The sequence below is a fragment of the Protopterus annectens genome, chromosome 1.part2 (assembly GCF_019279795.1).
Source record: "Protopterus annectens isolate FY-2018-M chromosome 1.part2, PAN1.0, whole genome shotgun sequence".
In the NCBI taxonomy this organism is placed as follows: domain Eukaryota; kingdom Metazoa; phylum Chordata; order Ceratodontiformes; family Protopteridae; genus Protopterus; species Protopterus annectens.
Genome location: NC_056727.1, coordinates 1020324808 through 1020338457, shown reverse-complemented (window position 1 = coordinate 1020338457; position 13650 = coordinate 1020324808). Strand labels below are relative to the sequence as shown.

Sequence of the window (13650 nt, the reverse complement as noted above, 5' to 3'; positions counted from 1 at the left end):
ACAAAGCCTGATGCAAGGCTATTATTGAACATGGTGCTTCAGTGGGGAGCCAGTTCATTCAGAAGTTCATGTAAAACGCAGCCTGGGATGTTGTCCGGTCCCATGGATGCTGTGTTTTGGCTTTAGAGAGTGCAGCTTTTACCAGCATAGTTGTGATTACAGGGACTCTGCATTCTTCCTGTATAGATATGGGCCCTTTAGGGGGTGAGGGTGGGTAAAGTTAACACTGAACCTATCTGCCAGGATGTTGGCAATATCAGTTGGTTCTGTAATTTTCTTGCCTTTGTGCTGTAACTCAGAGCAGATCTGGGTGTTGCCATTGAGATTCTTGACATAGCTATATAATACTTTGTGGTTGTCCTTGGAATTAGTGTTAATTTTGTTTTTGCAGCTAGCTTTGGAGGATCTTATAAGGGATCTCAGCTTCTTACTGAGGCTGACCAGGGAGCTCCTCCACTCGTGGGATTTTACTCTCTTTTGCAAAAGTTTCTTCCTTCTGTTGTACAGTTTGTTTATGGCAGGGGACCACCAGATCGGCTTCCTTTTTTTGGAGGATAGCAACTTGGTTCTGTTTGGGATAGCACAATCTATGCACTTGTGTAAGTGCTTATAGAGTGCATTTGTGTAGGATTCAGCAGTTGTAACTGTATTGTCCATCTGCATGGGTGTCGTGAAGTTCACCACTTCTGTCTTAAGAAGCATAACGTTGGCTTTGGAGAAATTTTTTACTGTGGTTTCCTTAATTGGGGGTGGGGGTGGGATGTGGATATCAAGGGTGATTAGCTCATGGTCAGATCGGACCAACGAGGAGTTGACTTCATGTGTGGAACACCAGTCACTCATGTTGGTAATGACTAGGTCTAGGATATTGTTGCCACTAGTGGGGGTGTGGATATGTTGATCCAGGGCATTGGAGTTTATGAATTCCCGAAAGCACTGAGCTAAGGAGTTGGTACATGAGTAGTTTTCCCAGTTAATGGTGGGGTAGTTGAAGTCGCCCATTATTAGGGTGTTTGGTTGAACCCTAATATTTTCCAGTACATTAAGAAAAGACAATAGTAAGTAAAACAAAGGCATGGGCATATCAACTTATACATTGTAACCAATCAATATATACATTGTAACCAATTAACCTATACACTGAAGCCAATCAGCCTATACATCGTTGCCAATCTACCTGTACATTATAACTAATCAAGCTATGTATTTTTGGAGGTAAAGGAAGCTGGAACACCTGTAAAAAAAAAAAAAAACACAAAACAAAAAAAAACTAATGCAAACAGAGAGAACATGCAGGCCCCCATACTATCAGTAGGTGGAGGTCATAATTAACTACAAGACTCTGTAGCTGTCAGCCAAGTTACCTTTCTTAAATTCTGTCAGTCCTACAGTCATTAAAGTATCACCCCACCTATATAATGAGTCTGAGCTGCAAGATTATTGCTCTCTTAAAACTTTTTTTCTTCCTAATAAATATACTTTTGTTGCTCTTTCTTTATCTTACGAATGCAGGCGTACTGGTAATTTTATTGTTTATGATTAACTTCCTACGGTAACTAAAGTTACTGTTATTTATATATACAAATCTTTACTTATTACTTTACTTGTTTTCTGGACTAGAGCACTGAACTCCATGGACCTTTTTCACACTCGGCCAGGGAACAGTGTCTGATTAAGTGACTTGCTCAGGGTCATACAGTTAGGCAATGGAAACTAAAGGTATCAAACCTTGCACATCTAGGCCACAGGAGCCACGTATTAACAGCTGCTTAATCCTCTAAACCAGCTGCCATACTTTGTAAAACATCTTAAAAGCCAGGCCTTCGTTGTCTCATAGGTTAATCTTTTTCAAATAAAAATGAATTTGTTATTCTTCTTGTATATGAATTTACCTGTGCATCCTGTGTATGGGATCTAGTCTGTGTAGGTGTACAGGTGTTTGTTAATGCCCTATTATGCTGAGACACTAAAGCGGAAAAGTATGGTGAAACCGCATTTCAGAATGCTGTGTATAGATTTTTGAGCTCCGGTATGCCCATTATATTAAACTTCATATTTCTGACTTGAATTTCTAAATAAATACATTTTACTTACTTTCTTGTGAATAAGAGATGTTATGGACTTCTGGTTTTGATTGATGGCAGAAATCAGATCGTAGAATTACTTTGCTCACACCCTTACTTTAAATGTGTTAAATGATACTGTTATGCAATTATGTTTAGCTAGTTTAAAATGTATTTGAAGAATATCTACAGTAATAACACATTTTCTTTCTTTCAGGTATACATATTCAATTTCAAAACTTTTCCACAGAGCCAAACCATGATTTTCTTGAGATTCGTAATGGACCATTTGATACAAGCCGGGTTATTGGTCGATTTAGTGGAGCTGAAATCCCACCTTCTTTTTTGTCAACATCTCATGATACAACACTCTATTTTCATAGTGATCACTCACAAAACAAACCAGGATTCAAACTGGAATACCAAGGTAATTATAAGAAAACATTAGAAAAATAAAGGATACAATAAAACATTAATGCATAGATTTATAAAATAGATTACAAATGAACATAGATCATTTGTAAATCAGCCTTCACCTCATCTTGTATGATCTAGTGGTATTTGCAGATAAACAATAGTTTGTCTAATAAATTCTTGAAAAACAGACGTTAGAATCATGGAACGTTGTCAAATTTTCAAAGGAGTAGAAGGAAATGATATTAAAAGCTGTGTCTACAAGTAGAAGAAATTAGTGGCACCCTGCATACCGAGGAAAAGTGAGGAAATATACTTATCAGTTATATCATGTAGAAATGAAACAGCGAGATACACAGCAGCATTTAAAATAAGACATTAAAGGAAAATTACAGGAAATTCATCTTAAAATCTTAAACTGTCCCAAGTGTTTACATGTTTATGTATTCACACAATTAATGCAATAACAAAGAGCACACTACCTCCAAAAATGGAATAAATCACAATCAGTCTACTCATTGAGTGGGTTAATGTGCCAGTGCTGTCATCTGATTCTTGCCCCTCTTATTATCCTGTGAGTTATTGTCCTCCTTTTTTGTTATAGTTATATTGCAATAAGTAATACACAAGGGACTGAAATTTCTCAGACTTTGTTTAGATTTTGAGTCTGAGATTAAGGATAGACCAGGTATTGGTATCAATCCATTGATATCTTCTGAGTTTGAAAAAATGTCTATGGACCTGTTTTTTTTTTCTTCCAGATACCGCTTTATACTAAGATTGGTGATGCTAATCTAAATCTTAAACTAAAAGCATAAAAATCCTATTGTCATGATAGATGTATGTGTATGTATATATATATATATATATATATATATATATATATATATATATGTATGTATGTGTGTGTGAGTGTGTGTGTGTGTGTGTGTGTGTGTGTGTGTGTGTGTGTGTGTGTGTGTGTGTGTGTGTGTGTGTGTGTGTGTGTGTGTGTGTCAGTGTGTGTGTGTGTGTGTGTGTGTGTGTGTGTGTGTGTGTCAGTGTGTGTGTGTGTGTGTGTCAGTCACCTGGCAGAAATGGACCCATTCCCACCAGATGCTTCTGGCTCTGATCCCTCCGGGGAGAGGGGGTACCTCTAGTCATATGTGACTGACTGGGGCTAATGTTTATACTTCATCTCTCAATGTCATGTTGGATTGTATATGGCTGCACTACTTTCTGTTGTACAAGAATTAGTTTTATGCTCCAGGATAAGAATTATTTCTGGTAGGAATCCCTTCATCATCCTGCATTTTACATATGCCTCTCACAGTATGCTTCCATCCTTCCATCTAGGCAGGCATCTCAAAATTGATGGTAGTAACAAGCTGTTCATGGCAGGTGAGGCTTTCCTAACCCTAGAAGCAGTCTTTACCTCACTCTGTATGATTTACTTACTTTTTCAGGCAACCTGAGAGTCATGACTCAGAATACTATGGATTTTTTCCTGGTTCATTTTGCTGCAGTCCAAGTCTGGTAAACTTCTCAAGTAGGACAACCAGAGGGCATTCTCAATAGGTAAAAAAAAAAACACACTCAGCTGACAGAAAAACAGCATCTAATGCAATATCATCCTGGATTGCAGATCTTGTCATACTGTTAAGGAGAATAAACCCACAAAGTGATGTTCCCTCTAGCAGATGAACTGCCCTTCCATCACATTTGTGCAGACCTGTACAGGGACCCTGAGAGGCATGGTCATTCTTTAATTGAAAGACACACCTCATCCTTTATTTTGAAATTGAGGACTGTCACATTAGTTAGCTACTGTGGATGTACTGTCCCTGACTTCATGCACACAGCAAAGATGATTAATATGAATCCACAACATCGCCCACATTATCGTCAGCATGTGTGGACATTTACTCATGTAGTTCCCAAGCATACTTAATGCTGTAACATCCTGTACAGAAATTGACCCATTCCCACCAGATGCTTCTGGCTATGATTCTCTCTGAGGGGGGCATATCTATTGGATTCATGGGATCCTCAAAATTTTCTTTCTAATACCTAATACAAACCACAGGCTAGTTCTTTCTCTAGCCTTGCTGATAATTACCTGGATAATATTCTTCCTCCAGTTTTACCTTGCAACATCTATTCACTATGACCCCAGTAGACTCCTCCTACACCATGACTTATAGGTTGTTTAATACCACAGCTGCTATGTTATTGGCCTTTTGGTACATCTCACTCATTTTTGGGTGGATTCCAGCAAGCATTGAGTAGAAGGTGTCTTTTTATTTTATTTTATTATTTTTTATTTAATGTTTGTTAACCAGAAAAATTAGCTCTTCTGATGACCAGTTCAGCCATGACCTGGGCCAAGCAGGCAATAACACTATACATTCAGCAAAAAGTCATACATTAATATACATGTGCACTAAATATTGAAGGCATAACAAGCAAATTTTAAAAATGCATTGAGTAATGCATAGATTTGTGGCATAAATAGTGCAATGAATACTACATTTTAAAAAGGGTTAAAGGAAGAGTGGAAGAAATAGTAAATAAAAACAAATGCAAAGCAAGTTAAAGTATAGTAAAATATAGGCACTAAAGAAATAAGACAGTAATGACCTTCATCTACCTTTATATTTTTTGGTGGGACCATCTCTTTACAAAAGGTCAAAGTGAGAGAAAAAAATAAATAAATAAATAAAAGAGGGAGGGAGGTTACTGATTTGTAAAAGAAGCATAAAGAAGAAGGTATGGATGGATATTTGAGGGTGCAGCAAAGAAGAAGTTTAACCAGTGCCGCTGAAGAAATGACATTTGTTTTCTTGATGCAATTGAGAATTCAGATTCTTCAAAAGGAATAAGATTTTCTTTGACTTAATGAGTTCATTCATCACTGTTGTCCAACAGCAAGTTCTGTGGTCACCTTTCATCTTCATCTCCTTACTGCTGACCCACCTACTAAAGCCTTGAACAGGGCCGGCTCAGACTCTATGTAAGCCTGAGGAATGTGGGTAAGGAGAGGTGTAACATGAAGTTATGACACACATAATCATCTGTAAGTAAAATAATACAGAAAATGTTCTAAATAGCAAATATGTTGTAAAAAGGCACAACACAGTAACAATGGAACATTAGCATGTAGGAAAATTATACAGTTAGAAATATTTAATAATACAGCTCGATTTTTGGGGGGGGGGGTAGGAAAAGGGAAAGATAGAAAGTTAAACTTAAAGGTAAGACAGAACCTTGTTTTTTTTTTTTTTTTTATAAATTGCTGATTGCATATAGCTTGTGCAGCTGGCTTATAGGGATAGAGCTCTGATTACATTCCAGGTAAACTGATTTTAATTAGCAGATCAGTTGCTTGATGGTTTTGGCAGAGAAGGATGGACATGCTCAGCTTGGTGGGACTGCAGGTCAGAGAACAATGAACTCCTTTTGTGTGTACTCACATAACTGATGAGGTGTGCTATATGTTCTGGAGGTGGGCGAAATCCCACCAAGCCACCAGGTGGTGCTAAATCCCATTTGTCAGTGAGCAGCCCCTTTCTTTGTACAATGATTGTATAATGATTGATGAATTTTATAGCTAAGGAGCTGATGATGCAGAATAATACAGAAAATGTGGAGTATCTTAAATTAGAAAAAAAGTGCTGCAGCAATTGATAATTTTTCATGGCCTCCCCCCAATAAAAAATATATTTTATTTAATACAATCATGGAGTTCCTTAAGAAGTAATCAAAAGAAATTAAAACAATAATTTAAGAGATGAGAAATGTTGGCAACTGAGACTTTGTGGAATTTTTTTCTGTAAAAGTTCAGGAACTAAAGTAGCAGTAATGTACATTATGCAGCAAATAGTCGTTGTTGAAAACATGAATAGACACTAAATATTCACAAGTGCATGCTTATAAATTAAACATTACCCATATGCAAAATGCTAGCTGTCCAACAAAACACAACTAAATAAAAAGTCACTGTTTCTGCCATTTCTCCATGCCACTAAGCTGGAAATTAAAATCAGCCAAGTACATATTAAAAAAATAATACATACATATATATATATATATATATATATGTATATATATGTGTATATATATATATATATATATATATATATATATATATATATATACACACACACACACACACATGTCTACCTTACAAATACTGAAGAATACCCCTAAACTAAAGCAGTATGACAAAACTAAAAGAAAAATGTTAAGAATTGCCACTTATGATGTGCCATGAGTACACAATCACCCTAACATAAGCAGCTGAACCTAGACGCACTTGTGACTCTCATAAAAAATAAATAAATAAATAACAAAAGTAAACCAGTGTTCTGTACAGGCATTTGCACACATGTGGACTTATACATCTGCAGTATATATCACCAAGCTGAATCTAGCCAGATGCTGAAATCTTCATGAACAAATGGAGCAGAAGTGAAGTTCCATAACACAGCTTGTTATTTTATGAAGACTTTATTGGCACTTTGTAGTAGTATGTGATGTCCATGAGCAGATAATGCAGATTTCCCTGCGGGTTCCTTTGCTTGGCCACACAAGCTTACCGTCATTGCCACACCCTGCTAACATACGTTAGTCCTGCAATGCTCACATCTGAGTGTTATATATTGCTCATTGGTTCCTGAGGAGAGATTACTTAGTTTTCAAGAAATGCATTACAATGGAAGAGATGCACATGCTTATTAGCATACAGAACCAAGGTGTTTAAGTGACCCACCATATACTTGAGCCATGTGTTTGAGAGTGTTCCTAACTGCCAAAACGGCTATTCAATAGTAGCTGTAAGACTGTAGAATGAGTATGTTTGGTGAAAGGTGAAACAGATAGCATGGATATAAACATATGAAAATGGTTTATTACATTGCAATCTTTTACACATACATGAAGTACAGGTAGCTTGAGTAGATATGTTAGTTTCAACACTGTATCAGAAAGGCAATACTTCAGAAATGCATCATCCCTTCATCCTGTATTGCAGTGTCAATATCTGAACTGAATTCCAGTAGCAGACATACAGAACTTACAGCATTCTGTGAAACAAGACACCCGTATTCAACTACTTAAAAATCTCATACAGTAAGAAAATATTAAATATTGCATATATTTCTGACTAGACTGAAAATTGTCTGTAATAGTAGTGACCACATTTGTCAGTACTGCATGGATGGCCAAATGGAGACTAGTGCTACCAGACCCATTATACAAAAGCCCAAAACAGCAAATTACTATGTCAGAGAAAAATGAAAGCAAAAATATGCTGCATCCATAGAATTTGAATGCAATATATTTATTTTATGAGAACATCCCAAGATGTGATCTACATGGTGCCCTTCTTTCACAGAGCTAGATGTGCTGCTTATTTTTATTTAAAAGATACTAAAGTTAATTGAAAAACACAATCCAACAAGGATATTTTACATTTTGTCAAGGAAAATCATTGTAGATGAAGTATTCATAGGTTCATAGGTGTGTACTAGGGTAATGGCCCTGGGGCCTTTACATGCCTAGCCATAGGATTACCCTGGCATCGTGCCACCCAGCCTTAGTTCCTAGTGCCTCTGTTGAGTAGATCCACTGGAGTTATCCCTGGGGTGAATTTTCTATTTCCCATTCACTCATCAAGATTTCTTTTGAAGAGGATCAGTGAGGTGCTCTGCTTGACATGTAAAGGAAGTCTATTCCATAGTATGGGCAGTGTCTAGGTTATGAACCTGTCCCTCCAATACATTCTGTTGATTGTGGTAATGAAGATGAGGTTTCTGGAGCATGTGGTGTGAAGGGATTGGGATTTCTTTAGATGTAGCATTTCTAACAGAGCCAGGTCAGACATGGCTTTGTAAGTCAAGCAGAGATTGCCTCTAAGTAGGCGATATGATACAGAGAAGAGTTGGAGATTTTTGAATCTGTCCATATAGGACAAGTGTTTAAGGCCTATGATCCTCTTTGTGAGGTACTTTTGTGGCTTCTACAGTTGTTGCAGGTGTCTAGTGAGGTACATGCCAAATGGGGCATTGTACTCGATGATTGGTCTAATGAGGGAAGAGTACACCTTTCTTCTTGGATGCAAAACCCTTAGTAATGAGATGTGCCACATAGAAGGACCTTCTGACCACAGTGGCAATGTGGTGATCAAAAGAGAGGTTGCTGTCAGCCTGTGTTCCCAGATCTCTTTTAACACCTTCTGCTTTCAGTGGACTACCATCAGTATGGTAATTCATGGGAACCGGGTTTTTTACAAAGGGGATAATGACATATTTTTTAGCATTGAGCTTAAGGCCATTGTTCTGACACCAGTCGTTGGTCTCAGTAAGGCCATTCTGCAGGATGTCAACATCACTTGGGTGGTTAATAATAGCTCCCAACTTGCAATCGTCTGTGAACTTTGTCAGCTAGAGTCCCTTTGTGTTGGCCTGGAGTTCAGAGAAGTAGATACCAAACAGGAGAGTAAATAAACAGCCCTTGCAGGTCTTGAACCCAGGACTCTGCACACCGTAGTCAAAGCAATTTATCAGTAAGCCACCTCAGCTTATATTCAGTTATAATAAGCGACCATCTCTTACTGCACTTATTTATACTGCTTGGCTATTTGTGCACCACAATATATAAAGCTTAGCAAGAAGAGGTCACATTGTGAATGTCATATTATGTTAGTAAAACAAAGGGCATTGTCGGTTTATCATATTTACTATATTTACACAGGTGGCTTACATTTTTATATTATATTTACCAGAGTGAGGGCAAAAGCCCCTAGTATATTCACCCCAATCTCCATTGCTCATAGGTTTGTATTAATTGATTGTTTTCAGAAATGCAGTCCTTTTTCACATTTTGGACAGGTGCTGGCACAATGAAGCTTTACTTTAGATAAACTGGGCTTTTATCAATTTGTCTCATCCCCCTTCAACAATGCACACTGACACCAAAAGACATTTGATGACCTTTATTAAATTCAAACAGAAACTGATATCTTTATTCAAAGAACTGTAACCAAATAACTGTAACATGACATTATTCTTAGCATCCATCAAGGCAGAGTACCTGCTTTGCTCTCCATGTCCAAATAAGCAGGGACCATACTCCACTCATTTATTCTTATCAAGCAGTGTCCTGCAGCTCACTTGATCCCAAAACTCAATAACAACATCGCCATCAGCAAGAGGGGGAACAGAAGAGGACAATCCTGGCCCTATTCTCCACCAACCAGCCTGACACTAGGCTGTTGCCCCTCCTCTACCCAAGAACTTTCACAATACCTTCTAAAAACAATCTCAAATGTACATTAAATAAATCTAAACCAATGTCACTCAAATGTACACCATCCGCTCTTAACCAAACTAAATACCTGTCATCAAAATCCCAATGTTCTATCGTGCAGATGCCCGAAGCTTCACCTGCAATGCCAACCTATGATTAATAAATGTCTGGGCCCACTCCAAAGCCTGAAAAGCTAGCAGTATTCCTCCAACTCAGTGTGGTGCTATCTCCGATCATACTATACACGTACCAGGACATAGTGTTTGCAACATACACAAATCCTCCCTTATCTTGTCCACCAACTGTTTCTTAGGAAGTATTCCCAAGTCATTACCACCCAACTGTATCACCAATGTTCGAGGAAAACCTAATCGTAACTTTAACACTCCAACTTCATGCATAAGTTGCATCCACCGAAGACCTCTAATCCTTTGCCAACTCACTGACCACCCTAACCAAGACAATCCCAAATTATTTCCATCTGTCCTAACTGCTGCCCTTTTCTTTGCACAACGAATATATGAATGGCCCAAGATGATAGTCTAATTTTCTAAAAGACAAAAAAAAAATGAATGCATTTGAATGAATTATCTAATGTACGATAAAAAGGCATTAAAATACCACCTTCCCACTCTTCTAATTACCTCAGTGGATCTGCCTTCCCTTGCTAAGTCTGAAGCTGTACCAATACGAAAAGAATGAGCTGCAAACCTCTCAGCTGGAAAACCCATACATCGAAGAGCCCTCCTTATTACCTGTACAAACTGACTACCCATTACCAGCCCCCCATCTTTTAAGTGAAAAACAAGGTCATGAGGACCCCCAACCTGAGTCCACATTAATTCTGCAACCCAGCCTACTGAACAAAGACCCGCATTCCTTTCTTTTCTCAGGACTATTGATGAACCTTTCCCCAACTGGTCTGTTTTAGACCTCCATAACCTATTGTGAACCACCCCTGAACATATCATTACATCCCTCCAAAATAATGTCCCCAACAATTCTGGCACCAAAAATGCAACGAAATACATCCACACACTCAGTAAGCCATGTAACATAATTGAATGACTCTCTCTCCACTAATGCCAAACCCCTCATTAAAACTTTCAAAATTTGCTTCTTCAAAGGCCAGCACATATCCATGTTCACCCCAGCCACTCTACCCCATCCTCTTAACATGTGGCCCACTGTCCAAGACTTTGTGAAGTCATGCAACCCAGTAACGTGCGCAAATATACTAATTGCTGCCCCACCTTAACTGTTTGTACTCCATTACCTTGCCACAAGCTCGAGCCACGTGGCAAAGCAGCATCTCCACTGATCAACCCCCATCTTCTTCAAGTAATTGCAAAATAAATGTATCAAAATCATAAAGTGCCCTACCATGCACCTTCCGGGTTGACACCGCCCATGATTGTTGCACCAACCTCCTGCTTACGTCAACCCAAGATACCACACCTCATCTGGCAAAACCAGCATCACTTTCTCCGCCCCTGGAGTCAACTGTCGAAATCTGGAAAACTGAAATTGAGAAAACTATCAGCAATCGGATTGTTCACCCCAGCCACATGCACCCCTGTGAATAAAAAAATAATTATCTAACTCTGCAAACCTAACTTACAAAAACTAGCAACAGCGGTTCAGATCTAGCGGTCTTCACATGCAAAACCAGCACCACTGCCATGTTATCAGAATGGAAAATAACACTCTTTCCCCTCAGTCTCTCCTTCCAGACTACTGATGCTACTCAAATTTAGCATTAAATCTAAAAATGTAATATCCCTTTTCCACTCCTCCTTCCAATCCAATGGCCATTGAGCCACAAACCATTCTCCTCCAAAAAATATCCCCATTCCAGTACCTCCCACTGCATCTGTGAACAATTGCAGTTCCTCTTGACCAATCCAATCTGTCTTCCAAAAGGAAACCCCATTAAACTGCTCCAAAACAGATAACCAAAAAGCCAAATCAGTCCATATCAACTTGTTGATCTTACCCAGTGGTGTTTGTTCTTCCTTCCTTTCAATAAAAAGGCCACTGACCTGCTAAAGGTACCCCCTGGATGAACTGCCCGACATGCAAATTTAGAAGCTGTAAGAGTTCCATAACCATCCAAATCTATACCTTATCCTTAAACCCCACTGCCCTAATGTTCTCTTTCAATCTGTCTATCTTATCCATAGGCAAACAAAATAACTCACATCCTGCATCTACTAATAAACCCAAAAAATCCAGTGCTTTGACTGCACCTCCAATCCTATGCCAAGCCAACAGAATCTCCAGCTCATCACTTATCCCCATGAATTCTCGCAAACCTTCTTACACGCCCTCAAATCCCTCCCCCACTAACAAAAAGTCATCTAAGTAATGTACAGCACTTAGCATACCCACCCACTACTGGCACACACAATGGAGTACCATACTGAATTTCTCAAAAGTAGCACAGGCGACAGATCAGCCCATTGGCATGGCCTTATCGAAGTAAAATTTATTTCTCCACTACCAGGCCTAATAATGGTCACTCCTCCTCTCTCAATGGCAACAGGTGAAATGCAGATTCATTATCCACTTTCACTAACCATGGATCCTTAAAACCCTGGATAATTATCACAGCATCATCCAAAGGTGTATAGCTGACCTTAGAATCCTCAACTGAAATGAAATCATTAACCAAGCTCCCTTCAGGGTGTAATAAATGTGAATCAACCTAACTTCTCCAACCACTTTCTTTGGAACCAAACCCAATGGAAAAACCTTAAAACTCTGAAAGGGATGGTTGTCAAAAGTCCCCAGCAGCCTTACCCACCTGATGTGCCTTCTCCATCAAACTCCACAGAATACCCTTCTTACCCCATACCAATCGCAAATTCCTACAAACTGACTCCATCACCCACCACCTTTGATTTAATAGAAACCCACCAAGAAAAACCTTCAACTATTTCTTCTTCTTTAAGAGAAGAATCAGCAAATTGCTGGAGCATACCATGCAATACCTCCACCTTAAAGGGAGAATGTGATGCCAGCCATTCCCGTATCCCCCCTGAAGGATACCCCACCCTGTAACCCTCAAAAATTGCCCCTACTTCTAATGTTCTGAAACCCTTGGGAAGAGGAAAAGCCCCCTTCAGCTGCAAATTAGCTTAAATTCATTGAAGAAACCTCCCGCCACCCGCACTGTGCCTCTGGATGATCCCCCCCCCCACACTTCGAACATGTACGAAAAAATGTATACCCTACCCATGAGCAACTTCTTGCATTAAAAGCTCAACAGACTCCTCCCCTTTTCCCCCTACCTTTCCCTCTCTAGCACTCCTCCATAAGTATCCATCATAGTAGCCAGCCAAATCTCTGGCTGTTGAACCTCCCAACAGAGAGAGTGATCCACTGATTTCCACTTCCGAAACCTCTGGTCATACCATAACCAGGCATTCCTGGGCTTCAGACGCAGAGCCTTCCAGATCGTAAGAAAGTAATCCAATAGAGACAACACCAAAGCCGTATCCTTCTCGAGCAAACCTGATGTAATAAACAAAACCTACAACCCATTTATCCCATGTCATAGGGCATAGTCTGCCTACCCTCCTCCTCCCCCCTAATGCCACTAAGGCAGCCAACAGATCTTTGCTGTTTGTTGACTCAGATTCCACCGGTCGCTGTGCCCCCTCTGCATCTTTTAATTCAAAAACATTAATATACTACCCCTTCCAAATCTTCTCTTTAACGGATGATGGAATGTGCAGAGTCAGGAAAAAGCATTCCTGTTCCTTGTTCCAGTGTGTGCATAGCTAACCAATCATCTGGCCATATGCCAAAATCTGAACCTACTCCTGAAATTGACCCCAAACTGCCAAATGACCCTGTGCTGTCATCCCTAATCACTTCTTCC

At 39.2% G+C, this 13650-nt stretch overlaps 1 protein-coding gene across 1 annotated transcript in view; it reads left to right on the top strand.

Moving 5' to 3' along the window:
- LOC122792225 (CUB and sushi domain-containing protein 1-like) overlaps positions 1–13650 on the top strand; it is a 3080606-nt gene that overhangs the window by 1797517 nt on the left and 1269439 nt on the right. Inside the window, exon 36 of the mRNA XM_044059969.1 lies at positions 2281–2490. Coding sequence (XP_043915904.1) covers positions 2281–2490 — 210 coding nt within the window. The remainder of the gene's footprint in view (positions 1–2280; positions 2491–13650) is intronic.